This window comes from Stigmatopora argus, chromosome 15 (assembly GCF_051989625.1).
Source record: "Stigmatopora argus isolate UIUO_Sarg chromosome 15, RoL_Sarg_1.0, whole genome shotgun sequence".
Taxonomy (NCBI): domain Eukaryota; kingdom Metazoa; phylum Chordata; class Actinopteri; order Syngnathiformes; family Syngnathidae; genus Stigmatopora; species Stigmatopora argus.
The window spans coordinates 15,810,038-15,826,604 of record NC_135401.1 but is presented as its reverse complement, the minus strand read 5'-3'; the positions used below and the strand labels follow the sequence as shown (position 1 = coordinate 15,826,604).

General features: G+C 42.8%; 1 protein-coding gene across 3 annotated transcripts in view; it reads right to left on the bottom strand.

Moving 5' to 3' along the window:
• gabrr2a (gamma-aminobutyric acid type A receptor subunit rho2a) overlaps positions 1–16,567 on the bottom strand; it is a 103,499-nt gene that overhangs the window by 64,018 nt on the left and 22,914 nt on the right. For 2 of the 3 annotated variants that reach the window (XR_013305104.1, XM_077620528.1), the window contains exon 3: positions 3,591–3,658. Coding sequence is in view for 2 of the 3 variants with exons in the window: in XM_077620528.1 (XP_077476654.1) it covers positions 3,591–3,658 (68 nt within the window). In the remaining variant the exon portion in view is untranslated. Of the gene's footprint in view, positions 1–3,590; positions 3,659–3,742; positions 3,835–16,567 lie in introns of those variants that run through there. The other variant, XM_077620529.1, reaches the window with a different exon arrangement.

Below are 16,567 nucleotides of genomic sequence, written 5' to 3'. Positions count from 1 at the left end.
AGCAACTTGCACATGTACGCACAGCAGGAGCACAGTAGCTTAATTAACATGCCACTCATCACTCTCAATTTAAAGACTGCTTTCTTTCGTTGAATAATAATATGTTCTTAATGTTGAAAGTAAATTTGAAAATAAATTTTCACCTTCAATTGTGTCTTTTTTCTTATATTTCAATCCCAAGGTTTGATGAATTACATTACGTGTCCAAATGGTCCTGGCCCGGCCCCTCTGTCAAATTTTAGTATCCATTCTGGCCCGCAAGTGAAAAAGTTTGCCCACCCCTGGTATAGACAAACTTGCCTCTTTTATATTATTATTGTACCAAATTAAACACATTATCAATAAGTTGCGTATTATTGGCGTTGTGTGTACATGTTTTTCAATTTGTCCTATAGACAAACTTGCCTCTTTTATACTATTATTGTCCCAAATTAAACACATCATCAATAAGCGTGAGGTGCAGATGGTATTTCTGTTGTTAGAGCTCCATTTAGTGGATATATAACGCAACAGTCAACATGAATCGGACGTCTACCGCCGTCAATGGCAATCGGACGTCTACCGCCGTCATTGGCAGCTTATTGATAATGTGTTTAATTTGGGACAATAATAGTATAAAAGAGGCAAGTTTGAATGTGTTTTGAAATGTAAGAAATAGGACACAATTGTAGGTGAAAATTTATTTTCAAATGTACTTTCAACATTAAGAACATATCATTAAACGAAAGAAAGCAGTCTTTAAATTGAGAGTGATGAGCAGCATGTTAATTAAGCTACTGTACTCCTGCTGTGCATACATGTGCAAGTTGCTATTTTTAACACAGTAGAGCAGGGGTCGGGAACCTTTTTGAAAGAGAGAGCCATAAACAATTCCTATTTTCAAATATTATTCCTTGAGAGCCATAATCACAATTTAAAAGTCAAAACACATGAAAATGTGCGATTTTTTTAGTCATTTTACAACTTTTAAAGTACAAAAAGTCTCTTAATTATTTTGACAACATTGCTAAGCTGTTGCTAATCAATGAATGTCAATGAGTTTCAATGAGAGAATGAATGCAGAAGACTAATGGAAAAAAAAAATCAATGCCACAGTGCCGACGTGACGTTCCTATTGGTGCGTTCGGGACTCTTTTCTCTCACCACCGGTTTCCATATTTTAGCTCAGAGCCATATGCACCCATCAAAAGAGCCACATGTGGCTCCCGAGCCATAGGTTCCCTACCCCTGCAGTAGAGAAACTCACATTTCAGTGAGAACTGTGTTGTTGTTCTCCAAGTTACACTCCAACAAAGGTCTAGACTAGTGCGTCATCCATCGGGGAAACGAGAGTATTGCAGGGCAAAGGGAAATGAATAAGGTCATTGATTTTTACTATAATTTGGACAACGTCGGCGGGCCGGATTAAAAAGCCTAACGGGCCGTAGTTTGAAAAACATGTACACACAACGCCAGTAATATGCAACTTATTAATAATTTTGATATTAGATATTTAGATATTAATGCTCTGACATTGTCAATGCAATCAATGACAAACTCTCTCTCATGATTATAATTTTGAGAGCGAGCGAATCCGGCGACGAATAACATGTACACACACGCCAATAATATGCAATTTATTGATCATTTTGATATTAGATATTTAGATATTAATGCTCTGACATTGTCAATGCAATCAATGACAAACTCTCTCTCTCTCATGATTATAATTCTGAGAGCGAGCGAATCCGGGAGAGAGCGAGCGAATCCGGCTACGAATAACATGTACACACGCCAATAATATGCAACTTATTGATAATTTTGATATTAGATATTTAGATATTAATGCTCTGACATTGTCAATGGAATTACAAACTCTCTCTCTCTCATGATTATAATTTTGAGAGCGAGAGATTACCTGGTTGATCGCTTTCAACAGTAAACTATCTCTCTCTCTCTCTCTCTCTCTCTCTCTCTCTCATGATTATAATTTTGTGAGCGAGCGAATCCGGCGACGAATTGTCCGTTCGACGAAATGTCCGGCGAGGAAGAGAACCCATCATGGACTTCCGACAGAACAAGGCAGCTCCGTCGCCCCCTGTATAATAATGGCGAATGTGTGAAGCAAGTAGAGACTTTCAAATTCCACAGCACTCATCAAGACGGCGCAGCAGAGGCTACATTTCCTGAGAGTACTCCGGAAAGAGCAACTGAACACCAATTTGCTGGTGACCCTCTACCGGTCTGCCATTGAGAGCATGACCTACGCTGTATCAGTGTGCCATTCAAGCTGCACAGAAGCCGACCGGAAAAGACTGCAGAGAGTGATCATAACAGTCCAAAAGATCATAAACTACCCCCTACCCACCATGTCCAGCCTCTAAGAATCCCGTTGCTTTCGAAGAGCAGAGAGCATTATAAAAGACAATACACATCCCAGCTTCCACCTTCAACATACTGCCCTCTGGAAGGCGCTACAGAGCTATACCTGCCAAGACTCAAGGACAGTTTCTTCCCAAGAGCTGTCACCATATTCAACTCGAGTTCCGTACCTAGGACCTAATAAAGAATTATTACTACTACTCATACTTCTTATATTGACCACTTATTTATCTAATATTATTTTGTGATTATTTATATATCATTACTATATATTGATTTTCTCTGTTTGCTTGTTTGTTGTTGCGTCCATAGACTCAGCGAGTGGTGCAACTAGGCGCTGAACATCTCCAGAACCGTGAAACTCATCCTAGACTTTAGACAAGCCCGCTCCGCTCTGCTGACCTCACTTGTGCTACTTATGTATTCATTTCTTATTTATTGCTTACTTATTTGTCCGTCTGTTGTTGTTTGTGCACAATGTGGTGAAAGCTTTAATCTTAATTTTATCTCATTATACTTGTACAATTACATTAGATTAGATAACTTTATTCATCCCGTATTCGGGAAATTGAATTGTCACAGTAGTAAGAGGGTGAGAATACAGACACAGGAAAATACATTTTAGACATGACTAAATAGGTAATAAATAATGACAATAAAAGCATTCAATTTAATTCAACAGGTTTTCGCAAAAAAGTTTTATGTATCATTTTCATCAACATATTTTTAGAATAAACAAATACAGGTTATTTATTATTGTTTTTACATTGGAAGAGTAAGAAGATATAGAGCCTCTAATACGGGGCTAACGGAAGCTGTGGCCTGGGAACCACATGTGGCTCTTTTGATAGGTACATATGTCTCTCTGTTACCCTGTGAGATAAAATATGGAAACCACTGGTGAGAGACCTAAGTCCCGAATGCACTAAAAGGAGTGTCGCTTCAGCACTCAGGCGGCGACACTACCTCTTGCGCCGCTTTAATCATTAGACTCTTGTGCATGTATTCTCTCATTGATTAGCAACAGTGTAACTATAATGTCAAAGGAATTGAGACTTTTGGTGGAATGACCAAAAAATGCACACATTTTCATATATTTTTACTTTGAAATTCTGAATATGGTTCTCAAGGAATAACATTTTTAACATAACAATTTCATCGCATTCATGGGAAGTATTTGAATGTTCACTGTTATTATTAAATACCAGTAATTGATAAGTACTGCCTACCATATCAACTTCGGAGATGCTGTCCAAGCTCTCCACCTGAACGTCAACCCCCACGGGGATGGCAGGACCTAAAAAAAAAAGCAGGAAAGGTAATATTATTAATGTAAAGGCAAAATATACTGTACCAATTTAAAATCTGAGGATGTCATTACCAAAATTGTATATAAATTCGCAAATAGTGAGAGAACGAGAGCGAGTGCTAGAGCAAGAAAGCGTGAGCAAGTGCAATAGGGAGGGAGGGAGAGGGAGAGAGGGAAAGAGGGAGAGAGGGGGAGGGAGAGAAAAAGAGAGGGAGAGAGAAAGAGAGCGAGGGAGTATTGGGAGAGAGAGATGCCTTGTGATTAATGTTGACACAAAGAACATTCTTTCTTGTGGTGTCATGATTTTTCTATCACTTGCATTTTTTCTTTCCTGCTTTTTTGTGTTAACTCTGTGTTTCGCAGAGTTAAAGGGGGAAGTGGCAGTCACATCATATACAAGCAATGGCCACTGCAACCAACACAACCTCTATGGCTAAGGAAGCTCCTGAAAATTACTTACATGCAGCCAATCGATTTACCAAAAGATCCAAAAGAGAACGACACGACATACAAATTTCTGACGTAATTGAATACAATCAATATTGTGGGATGTTCTTTTCTTTGTTCTGAATGATCTGGCGAGACAAGTGTCAACAGAAATATTGGCAAGACATTATTGAAGCTTCCATGACCAGTTCTCTTCATTGACAAGAGAAAAAGCAAGTTTCTCCTCCTTCTGACTCCAATTTAAAACATTTTAAAAGGCTTCACTATCTCCTATCTCTTTGTATCTCTCTCTCTTTGTATCTCTCGCTGTATCGCTTTCTCTCTCTCTCTTTGTATCTCTCTCTGTATCCGTCTCTCTGTATCTCTATCTATATCTCTCTGTATCTCTGTCTGTCTATCTTTGTATCTCTCTCTTTTTGTATCTCTCTATCTGTATATATATATCGCTCTCTGTATCTCTCTCTGTCTCTCAGTCTAAATCTCTCTCACTCTCTCTCTGTCACTATCTCTCTCACTGTCTCTCTTTCCTTTTCTCAGTCTCAATCTGTCTCTCACTCTCTCTCTATATCTCTCTCTCGCTGTATCTCTCTCTCTTTGTATCTCTCTCGCTGTATCTCTATCTCTTTGTATCTCTCTCTCTTTGTATCTCTCTCTCTTTGTATCTCTCGCTGTATCTCTCTCTCTCTGTATTGCGCTCTCTCTCTCTGTATCGCGCTCTCTCTCTGTATCACGCTCTCTCTCTCTGTATTGCGCTCTCTCTCCTTTATATCTATCTCTCTCTGTATCGCGCTCTATCTGTATCTCTCTCTGTATCTCTCTCTCTCTCTCTCTCTCTGTATCTCTCTCTTTCTCTGTATCGCTCTCCCTCTCTCTCTGTATCGCGCTCTATCTGTATCTCTCTCTCTATCGCGCTCTCTCACTGTATCGCTCTCTCTCTCTCTGTATCTCTCTCTCTCTCTGTATCTTTCTCTCTCTGTATCTTTCTCTCTCTCACTGTATCGCTCTCTCTCTGTGTATCTCTCTCTCTGTATCTTTCTCTCTCTCTCTGTATCTCTCTCTCTCTCGCTGTATCACTCTCTCTCTGTGTATTGCTCTCTCTGTATCGCTCTCGCTCTCTCTGTATTGCCCTCGCTGTATCGCTCTCTCTCTGTATCGCTCTCTCTCTGTATCGCTCTCTCTCTCTGTATCGCTCTCGCTCTCTCTGTATCGCCCTCGCTGTATCGCTCTCTCTCTGTATCGCTCTCTCTCTCTGTATCGCTCTCTCTCTCTGTATCGCTCTCGCTGTATCGCTCTCTCTCTGTATCGCTCTCTCTCTCTATATCGCACTCGCTCTCGCTGTATCGCTCTCACTCTCTCTGTATCGCTCTCTCTCTCTGTATCCGTCTCTCTGTATCTCTATCTGTATCTCTCTGTATCTCTGTCTGTCTATCTTTGTATCTTTCTCTTTTTGTATCTCTCTATCTGTATATATATCTCGCTCTCTGTATCTCTCTCTGTCTCTCAGTCTAAATCTCTCTCTCTCTGTCACTATCTCTCTCACTGTCTGTCTTTCTTTTTCTCAGTCTCAATCTGTCTCTCACTCTCTCTATCTCTCTCTCGCTGTATCTTTCTCTCTTTGTATCTCTCTCGCTGTATCTCTATCTCTTTGTATCTCTCTCTTTGTATCTCTCTCGCTGTATCTCTATCTCTTTGTATCTCTCTTTCTTTGTATCTCTCTCGCTGTATCTCTATCTCTTTGTATCTCTCTCTCTTTGTATCTCGCTCTCTTTGTATCTCTCGCTGTATCTCTCTCTCTCTGTATTGTGCTCTCTCTGTATCGCGCTCTCTCTCTGTATCACGCTCTCTCTCTCTGTATCGAGCTCTCTGTCTGTATCACGCTCTCTCTCTCTGTATTGCGCTCTCTCTCTCTGTATCGCTCTCGCTGTATCGCTCTGTCTGTATCGCTCTCTCTCTGTATCGCACTCGCTCTCGCTGTATCGCTCTCACTGTATCGCTCTCGCTGTGTCGCTCTCGCTCTCTCTGTATATCTCTCTCTGTATCTCTCTCTCTGTATCGCTCTCTCTGTATCTCTCTCTCTGTATCTATCTCTCTGTATCTCTCTCTCTGTATCTTTCCATCTCTCTCTGTATCTCTCTCTGTTTCCATATCGCTCTCTCTCTGTTTCCATCTCTCTCTCTGTATCCCTCTCTCTCTGTACCCCCCCTCTCTCTCTGTATCTCTCTCTCTCTCTTTGTGTATCTCCCCTCTCTCTCTCTGTATCTCTCTCTCTTTTTCCATCTCTCTCTGTATCTCTCTCTCTCTTTCCATCACTCTCTCTGTATCACTCTCTCTCCATCTCTCTCTGTATCTCTCTCTCTCTTTCCATCTCTCTCTCTGTATCTCTCTCTCTCTTTCCATCTCTCTCTCTGTATCTCTCTCTCTTTTGATCTCTCTCTCTGTATGTCTCCCTCTTTCCATCACTCTCTCTGTATCTCTCTCTCTCTCTCTTTCCATCTCTCTCTCTGTATCTCTCTCTGTTTCCATATCTCTCTCTCTCTCTCTCTGTTTCCATCTCTCTCTCTGTATCTCTCTCTTTCCATCTCTCTCTCTCTCTCTCTCTCTCTCTCGCTATCTGTATCCCTCTCTCTCTCTCTCTCTGTATCTCCCCCCTCTCTGTATCTCCCTCTCTCTAGCTCCCTCTCTCTCTGTATCCCTCTCTCTCTCTGTATCTCTCTCTCTCTCTTTGTGTATCTCCCCTCTCTGTCTGTATCTCCCTCTCTCTCTCTCTCTCTCTCTCTCTGTATCTCCCTCTCTCTCTGTATCTCTCTCTCTCTCTATCGCGCTCTCTCACTGTATCGCTCTCTCTCTGTATCTCTCTCTCTCAGTATCTCTCTCTCTGTATCTTTCTCTCTGTGGTATGCTCTCTTTGTATCACTCTCTGTGTATTGCTCTCTCTGTATCTCTCTCTCTTTTCATCTCTCTGTCTGTATCTCTCTCTTTCCATCTCTCTCTGTATCTCTCTCTCTCTTTTGATCTCTCTCTCTTTCCATCTCTCTCTCTGTATCTCTCTTTTTATCTCTCTCTCTTTCCATCTCTCTCTGTATCTCTCTCTCTCTCTTTCCATCTCTCTCTGTGTATCTCTCTGTATCGCTCTCTCTCTATGTATCGCTCTCTCTCGCTGTATCGCTCTCGCTCTCGCTGTATCACTCTCTCTCTCTCTGTTATGCTCTCTCTCTGTATCTCTCTCTCTTTCCATCTCTCTGTCTGTATCTCTCTCTCTCTTTCCATCTCTCTCAATGTATCTCTCTCTCTCTTTCCATCTCTCTCTCTGTATCTCTCTCTCTCTCTTTCCATCTCTCTCTCTCTTATCTCTCTCTCTCTCTCTTTTGATCTCTCTCCTTCCATCTCTCTCTCTGTATCTCTCTCTGTCTTGATCTCTCTCTCTTTTTGCATCTCTCTCTCTGTATCTCTCTCTCTTTCCATCTCTCTCTCTCTTTTGATCTCTCTTTCCATCTCTCTCTCTGTATCTCTCTCTCTTTCCATCTCTCTCTCTCTTTTGATCTCTCTTTCCATCTCTCTCTCTGTATCTCTCTCTCTCTTTCCATCTCTCTCAATGTATCTCTCTCTCTCTTTCCATCTCTCTCTCTGTATCTCTCTCTCTTTCATCTCTCTCTCTGTATCTCTCTCTCTCTTTCCATCTCTCTCAATGTATCTCTCTCTCTTTCCATCTCTCTCTCTCTGTATCTCTCTCTCTTTCCATCTCTCTCTCTCTGTATCTCTCTCTCTCTTTTGATCTCTCTCTTTCCATCTCTCTCTCTGTATCTATCTCTCTTGATCTCTCTGTCTTTCCATCTCTCTCTCTGTATCTCTCTCTCTCTTTACATCTCTCTCTCTGTATCTCTCTCTCTTTTGATATCTCTCTCTGTACGTCTCTCTCTCTTTCCATCTCTCTCTGTATCTCTCTCTCTCTTTCCATCTCTCGCTGTATCTCTCTCTCTTTCCATCGCTCTCATTCTGTATATCTCTCTCTCTCTTTCCATCTCTCTTTCTGTATCTCTCTCTCTCTCTTTCCATCTCTCTCACAGTATCTCTCTCTTTCCATCTCTCTCACTGTATCTCTCTCTTTTCATCTCTCTCACTGTATCTCTCTCTCTTTCCATCTCTCTCTCTGTATCTCTCTCTCTCTTTCCATCTCTCTCTGTATCTCTCTCTCTGTATCTCTCTCTCTCTTTGCATCTCTCTCAATGTATCTCTCTCTCTCTCTTTCCATCTCTCTCTCTCTGTATCTCTCTCTCTCTCTTTCCATCTCTCTCTGTATCTCTCTCTCTCTTTTGATCTCTCTCTTTCCATCTCTCTCTCTGTATCTCTCTCTCTGTCTTGATCTCTCTCTCTTTCCATCTCTCTCTCTGTATCTCTCTCTCTTTCCATCTCTCTCTCTCTTTTGATCTCTCTTTCCATCTCTCTCTCTGTATCTCTCTCTCTTTCCATCTCTCTCTCTCTCTTTTGATCTCTCTTTCCATCTCTCTGTCTGTATCTCTCTCTCTTTCCATCTCTCTCAATGTATCTCTCTCTCTCTCTTTCCATCTCTCTCTCTGTATCTCTCTCTCTTTCATCTCTCTCTCTGTATCTCTCTCTCTCTCCATCTCTCTCAATGTATCTCTCTCTCTCTTTCCATCTCTCTGTATCTCTCTCTCTTTCCATCTCTCTCTCTCTCTGTATCTCTCTCTCTCTATATCTTTTGATCTCTCCCTTTCTATCTCTCTCTCTGTATCTCTCTCTTTTGATCTCTCTCTCTCTGTACGTCTCTCTTTCTTTCCATCTCTCTCTGTATCTCTCTCTCTCTTTCCATCTCTCTCATTCTGTATATATCTCTCTCTCTTTCCATGTCTCTTTCTGTATCTCTCTCTCTCTCTCTTTCCATCTCTCTCACTGTATCTCTCTCTTTCCATCTCTCTCACTGTATCTCTCTCTTTTCATCTCTCTCACTGTATCTCTCTCTCTTTCCATCTCTCTCTCTGTATATCTCTCTCTCTGTCTTTCCATCTCTCGCTGTATCTCCCCCTCCCTCTCTCTCTCGCTGTATCTCCCTCTCTCTCTCGCTGTATCTCCCCCTCCCTCTCTCTCTCTATGTATCTCCCCCCTCTCTGCTGTATCTCCCCCTCCCTCTCTCTCGCTGTATCTCCCTCTCCCTCTCTCGCTGTATCTCCCTCTCCCTCTCTTGCTGTATCTCCCTCTCTTGCTGTATCTCCCTCTCTCGCTGTTTCTCCCACTCCCTCTTTCTCTTGCTGTATCTCCCCCTCCCTCTCTCCCTGTATCTCCCCGTCCCCTCTCTCTCGCTGTATCTCCCCCCTCTCTCGCTGTATCTCCCCCTCCCTCTCTCTCTCGCTGTATCTCCCCCTCCCTCTCTCTCGCTGTATCTCCCCCTCCCTCTCTCTCGCTGTATCTCCCCCTCCCTCTCTCTCGCTGTATCTCCCCCTCCCTCTCTCTCGCTGTATCTCCCCCTCCCTCTCTCTTTCTCGCTGTATCTCCCCTCCCTCTCTCTCTCTCTCTCTCGCTGTAACTCCCCCTCCCTCTCTCTCTCGCTGTATCTCGCTCTCCCTCTCCCTCGATCTCGCTCTCGCTGTATCGCTCTCGCTGTATCGCTCTCGCTGTATCGCTCCCTCTCTGTATCGCTCTCTCGCTGTATCGCTCTCTCGGTGCATCGCTCTCGCTGTATCGCTCTCGCTGTATCACTCTCGCTGTATCGCTCTCTCGCTGTATCGCTCTCGCTCTGTATCGCTCTCTCTGTATCGCTCTCTGTATCGCTCTCTCTCTCTGTATCGCTCTCTCTCTGGCTGTATCTCTCTCTCTCACTCTCTTGCTCTCTCGCTCTCTGTATCTCTCTCTCACTCTCTGTATCTCTCTTTCTCTGTATCTGTATCTCTCTCTCTGTATCTCTCTTTCTCTGTATCTGTATCTCTCTCTGTATCTTTATCTCTCTCTGTATCTTTATCTCTCTCTCTGTATATCTCTCTCTGTATCTCTCTTTCTCTGTATCTGCATCTCTCTCTGTATCTTTATCTCTCTCTGTATCTTTATCTCTCTCTCTGTATTTGTATCTCCGTATCTCTCCCTCTCCATATCTCTCCCTCTCCCTCTCCCTCTCTCGCTGTATCGCTCTCGCTGTATCGCTCTCTCTCTCTGTATCGCTCTCGCTGTATCACTCCCGCTCTCTCTGTATCGCTCTCTGTATCGCTCTCGCTGTATCACTCTCGCTCTCTCTGTATCGCTCTCTGTATCACTCTCTCTGTATCGCTCTCTGTATCGCTCTCGCTCTGGCTGTATCGCTCTCGCTTTCGCTGTATCTCTCTCTCTCTCTGTATCACTCTCGCTCTGGCTGTATCGCTCTCACTTTTGCTGTATCTCTCTCTCTCTCTGTCTCTCTCTGTCTCTCTGTATCTCTCTCTCTCTCTGTAACTCTCTCTCTCTGTGTATCTCTCTCTGTATCTCTCTCTCTTATTTCTCTCTCTGTATCTCTCTCTGTATCTCTCTCTGTATCTCTCTCTGTATCTCTCTCTGTATCTCTCTCTCTGTATCTCTCTCTCTCTGTATCTCTCTCTCTGTTTCTCTCTCTCTGTAGCTTTCTCTGTATCTCTCTCTCTGTATCTCTCTCTGTATCTCTCTCTGTATCGCTCTCTTATCTCTCTCTGTATCTCTCTCTGTATCTCTCTCTCTGTATCTCTCTCTCTGTATCTCTCTGTATCTCTCTCTGTATCTCTCTCTGTATCTATCTCTCTCTGTATATCTCTCTGTATCTCTCTCTCTGTGTATCTCTCTCCTTATCTCTTTCTCTCTCTGTATCTTTCTCTCTCTCTGTATCTCTCTCTCTGTATCGCTCTCTCTCTCTCTGTATCTCTCTTTCTGTATCTCTGTCTATATCTCTCTCTGTATATCTCTCTCTGTATCTCTCTCTCTGTATCTCTCTCTCTGTATCTCTCTATCTCTGTATCTGTATCTCTCTCTGTATCTCTCTCTCTCTCTCTCTCTGTATCTCTCTCTCTTTATCTCTCTCTGTATCTCTTTCTGTATCTCTCTCTCTCTCTGTATCACTCTCGCTCTGGCTGTATCGCTCTCACTTTTGCTGTATCTCTCTCTCTCTCTGTGTATCTCTCTCTGTATCTCTCTCTCTTATCTCTCTCTCTTATCTCTCTCTCTGTATCTCTCTCTGTATCTCTCTCTGTATCTCTCTCTCTCTCTGTATATCTCTCTCTGTATCTCTCTCTCTGTATCTCTCTCTCTCTGTAACTCTCTCTCTGTTTCTCTCTCTCTGTAGCTTTCTCTGTATCTCTCTCTCTGTATCTCTCTCTCTGTATCTCTCTCTGTATCTCTCTCTTATCTCTGTATCTCTCTGTGTATCTCTCTCTCTGTATCTCTCTCTCTGTATCTCTCTCTGTATCTCTCTCTCTGTATCTCTCTCTCTGTATCTCTCTCTCTGTATCTCTCTCTCTGTATCTCTCTCTCTGTATCTCTCTCTGTATCTCTCTCTCTGTATCTCTCTCTGTATATCTCTCTGTATCTCTCTCTGTATCTCTCTCTCTGTGTATCTCTCTCCTTATCTCTTTCTCTCTCTGTATCTTTCTCTCTCTGTATCTCTCTCTGTATCGCTCTCTCTCTCTCTGTATCTCTCTCTGTATCTCTCTTTCTGTATCTCTCTATATCTCTCTCTCCGTATCTCTCTCTGTATCTCTCTCTTTCTCTCTGTATCTCTCTATCTCTGTATCTCTCTGTATCTCTCTCTCTCTCTCTGTATCTCTCTCTCTCTGTATCTCTCTCTCTCTGTATCTCTCTCTCTTTATCTCTCTCTGTATCTCTCTCTGTATCTCTCTCTCTCTGTATCACTCTCGCTCTGGCTGTATCGCTCTCACTTTTGCTGTATCTCTCTCTCTCTCTCTCTCTGTAACTCTCTCTCTGTGTATCTCTGTATCTCTCTCTCTTATCTCTCTCTCTCTCTCTGTATCTCTCTCTGTATCTCTCTCTCTGTATCTCTCTCTCTGTTTCTCTCTCTCTGTTTCTCTCTCTCTGTAGCGTTCTCTGTATCTCTCTCTCTGTATCTCTCTCTGTATCTCTCTCTGTATCTCTCTCTTATCTCTCTCTGTATCTCTCTCTGTATCTCTCTCTCTGTATCTCTCACTGTATCTCTCTCTGTATCTCTCTCTCTGTATCTCTCTCTCTGTATCTCTCTCTCTGTATCTCTCTCTGTATCTCTCTCTGTATCTCTCTCTCTCTGTATCTCTCTCTGTATATCTCTCTGTATCTCTCTCTCTCTGTGTATCTCTCTCCTTATCTCTTTCTCTCTCTGTATCTTTCTCTCTCTCTGTATCTCTCTCTCTTGATCTCTATCTCTCTTTCCATCTCTCTCTCTGTATCTCTCTCTCTTTCCATCTCTCTCTCTTTCCATCTCTCTCTCTCTGTATCTCTCTCTCTCTTGATCTCTCTGTCTTTCCATCTCTCTCTTTGTATCTCTCTCTCTCTTTGCATCTCTCTCTGTATCTCTCTCTCTCTTTTGATCTCTCTCTCTGTACATCTCTCTCTCTTTCCATCTCTCTCTGTATCTCTCTCTCTCTTTCCATCTCTCTCTGTATCTCTCTCTCTCTTTCCATCTCTCTCATTCTGTATCTCTCTCCCTCTTTCCATCTCTCTCTCTGTATCTCTCTCTCTCTTTCCATCTCTCTCACTGTATCTCTCTCTTTCCATCTCTCTCACTGTATCTCTCACTTTTCATCTCTCTCACTGTATCTCTCTCTCTTTCCATCTCTCTCTCTGTATCTCTCTCTCTCTCTCTTTCCATCTCTCTCTGTATCTCTCTCTCTCTCTCTCTTTCTCTCTCTCTTTCCATCTCTCTCTGTATCTCTCTCTCTTTCATTCTCTCTCTCTGTATCTCTCTCTCTTTCCATCTCTCTCTCTGTATCTCTCTCTCTTTTGATCTCTCTCTCTTTCCATCTCTCTCTCTCTGTATCTCTCTCTCTCTCTTTCCATCTCTCTCTCTGTATCTCTCTCTCTCTCTCTCTTTGTGTATCTCCCCTCTCTCTCTCTGTATCTCCCTCTCTCTCTCTCTGTATCTCCTTCTCTCTCTGTATCTCCCTCTCTCTCCCTCTCTCTCTCTCTCTGTATCTCTCTCTCTTTCTCTCTCTCTCTGTATCTCCCTCTCTCTGTATCTCTCTCTCTCTATCGCGCTCTCTCACTGTATCGCTCTCTCTCTGTATCTCTCTCACTGTATATCTCTCTCTGTATCTTTCTCTCTCTCTCTCTCTGTATCACTCTCTCTGTGTATTGCTCTCTCTGTAACACTCTCTCTCTGTGTATTGCTCTCTCTGTATCTCTCTCTCTCTTTCCATCTCTCTCTCTGTATCTCTCTCTCTATCCATCTCTCTCTCTCTGTATCTCTCTCTCTTTTGATCTCTCTCTCTCTTTCCGTCTCTCTCTCTGTATCTCTCTCTCTTTCCATCTCTCTCTCTGTATCTCTCTCTCTCTCTCTGTACGTCTCTCTCTTTTTCCATTTCTCTCTCTGTATCTCTCTCTCTCTCTCTTTCCATCTCTCTCTCTGTATCTCTCTCTATCTCTCTCTTTCCATGTATCTCTCTCTCTTTTTTATCTCTCTCTCTTTCCATCTCTCTCTGTATCTCTCTCTCTCTCTTTCCATCTCACTCTGTATCTCTCTCTCTCTTTCCATCTCTCTCTGTGTATCTCTCTGTATCGCCCTCTCTCTATGTATCGCTCTCTCTCTCTGTATCGCTCTCTCTCTCTGTATCTCTCTCTCTGTATCCCTCTCTGTATCTCTCTCTCTGTATCTCTCTCTGTATCTCTCTCTGTATATCTCTCTGTATTTCTCTCTCTGTATCTCTCTCTGTATCTCTCTCTCTGTATCTCTCTCTGTATCTCTCTCTGTATCTCTCTGTATCTCTCTCTCTGTATCTCTCTCTGTATCTCTCTCTGTATCTCTCTCTGTATATCTCTCTGTATCTCTCTCTGTATCTCTCTCTCTCTGTGTATCTCTCTCCATATCTCTTTCTCTCTCTGTATCTTTCTCTCTCTCTGTATCTCTCTCTCTGTATCGCTCTCTCTCTCTCTGTATCTCTCTCTGTATCTCTCTCTGTATCTCTCTTTCTGTATCTCTCTTTCTGTATCTCTCTCTATATATCTCTCTGTATCTCTCTCTGTATCTCTCTCTCTCTGTATCTCTCTCTCTCTCTCTGTATCTCTCTATCTCTGTATCTGTATCTCTCTATCTCTGTATCTGTATCTCTCTCTGTATCTCTCTCTCTCTGTATCTCTCTCTCTGTATGTCTCTCTCTGTATCTCTCTCTGTATCTCTCTCTCTCTCTCTCTTTGTCTCTCTGTATCTCTCTCTCTCTGTGTCTCGCTCTCTCTCTGTATCTCTCTCTCTCTCTCTGTATCTCTCTCTCTGTGTATCTCGCTGTATCGCTCTCGCTCTCGCTGTATCAATCTCTCTCTCTCTGTTACGCTCTCTCTCTCTGTATCTCTGTCTTTCCATCTCTCTCTCTGTATCTCTCTCTCTTTCCATCTCTCTCAATGTATCTCTCTCTCTTTCCATCTCTCTCTCTGTATCTCTCTCTCTTTCCATCTCTCTCTCTCTGTATCTCTCTCTCTCTCTCTCTTTTGATCTCTCTCTTTTCATCTCTCTCTCTGTATCGCTCTCTCTGTCTTGATCTCTCTTTCCATTTCTCTCTCTGTATCTCTCTCTCTTTCCATCTCTCTCTCTGTATCTCTCTCTATCTCTCTCTTTCCATCTCTCTCTCTGTATCTCTCTCTCTTTTTATCTCTCTCTCTTTTTATCTCTCTCTCTTTCCATCTCTCTCTGTATCTCTCTCTCTGTATCTCTCTCTCTTTTTATCTCTCTCTCTCTTTCCATCTCTCTCTGTATCTCTCTCTCTCTCTTTCCATCTCTCTCTGTATCTCTCTCTCTCTCTTTCCATCTCTCTCTGTGTATCTCTCTGTATCGCCCTCTCTCTATGTATCGCTCTCTCTCTCTGTATAGCTCTCTCTCTCTGTATCGCTCTCTCTCTCTCTGTATCTCTCTCTCTGTATCCCTCTCTGTATCTCTCTCTGTATCTCTCTCTGTATATCTCTCTGTATCTCTCTCTCTGTATCTCTCTCTCTGTATCTCTCTCTGTATCTCTCTCTCTGTATCTCTCTCTGTATATCTCTCTGTATCTCTCTCTCTGTATCTCTCTCTGTATCTCTCTCTCTGTATCTCTCCCTGTATATCTCTCTGTATCTCTCTGTGTATCTCTCTCCTTATCTCTTTCTCTCTCTGTATCTCTCTCTCTGTATCGCTCTCTCTCTCTGTATCTCTCTCTGTATCTCTCTTTCTGTATCTCTCTCTATATATCTCTCTGTATCTCTCTCTGTATCTCTCTCTCTGTATCTCTCTCTCTGTATCTCTCTATCTCTGTATCTGTATCTCTCTCTGTATCTCTCCCTCTCTGTATCTCTCTCTTTATCTCTCTCTGTATCTCTCTCTGTATCTCTCTCTCTGTGTCTCTCTCTCTGTATCTCTCTCTCTTTGTCTCTCTGTATCACTCTCTCTGTGTGTCTCGCTCTCTCTCTGTATCTCTCTCTCTGTGTATCTCGCTGTATCGCTCTCGCTCTCGCTGTATCAATCTCTCTCTCTCTGTTACGCTCTCTCTCTCTGTATCTCTCTCTTTCCAACTTTCTCAATGTATCTCTCTCTTTCCATCTCTCTCTGTATCTCTCTCTCTCTTTCCATCTCTCTCTCTGTATCTCTCTCTCTCTCTCTCTCTCTCTCTCTCTTTTGATCTCTCTCTTTTCATCTCTCTCTCTGTATCTCTCTCTCTGTCTTGATCTCTCTCTCTCTCTCTTTCCATCTCTCCCTCTGTATCTCTCTCTCTTTCCATCTCTCTCTCTGTATCTCTCTCTCTTTCCATCTCTCTCTGTATCTCTCTCTCTCTCTTTTGATCTCTCTCCTTCCATCTCTCTTTTTGTATCTCTCTCTTGATCTCTCTCTCTTTCCATCTCTCTCTCTCTGTATCTCTCTCTCTCTTTTGATCTCTCTCCTTCCATCTCTCTCTCTTTATCTCTCTCTCTTGATCTCTCTCTCTCTTTCCATCTCTCTCTCTATATCTCTCTCTCTCTTTCCATCTCTCACTCTGTATCTCTCTCTCTCTCTCTCTTGATCACTCTGTCTTTCCATCTCTCTCTCTGTATCTCTCTCTCTGTATCTCTCTCTCTCTTTACATCTCTCTCTGTATCTCTCTCTCTTTCCATCTCTCTCATTCTGTATCTCTCTCTCTTTCCATCTCTCTCTCTGTATCTCTCTCTCTCTCTTTCCATCTCTCTCACTGTATCTCTCTCTCTTTCCATCTCTCTCACTGTATCTCTGTCTTTTCATCTCTCTCTCTGTATCTCTCTCTGTATCTCTCTCTGTATATCTCTCTGTATTTCTCTCTCTGT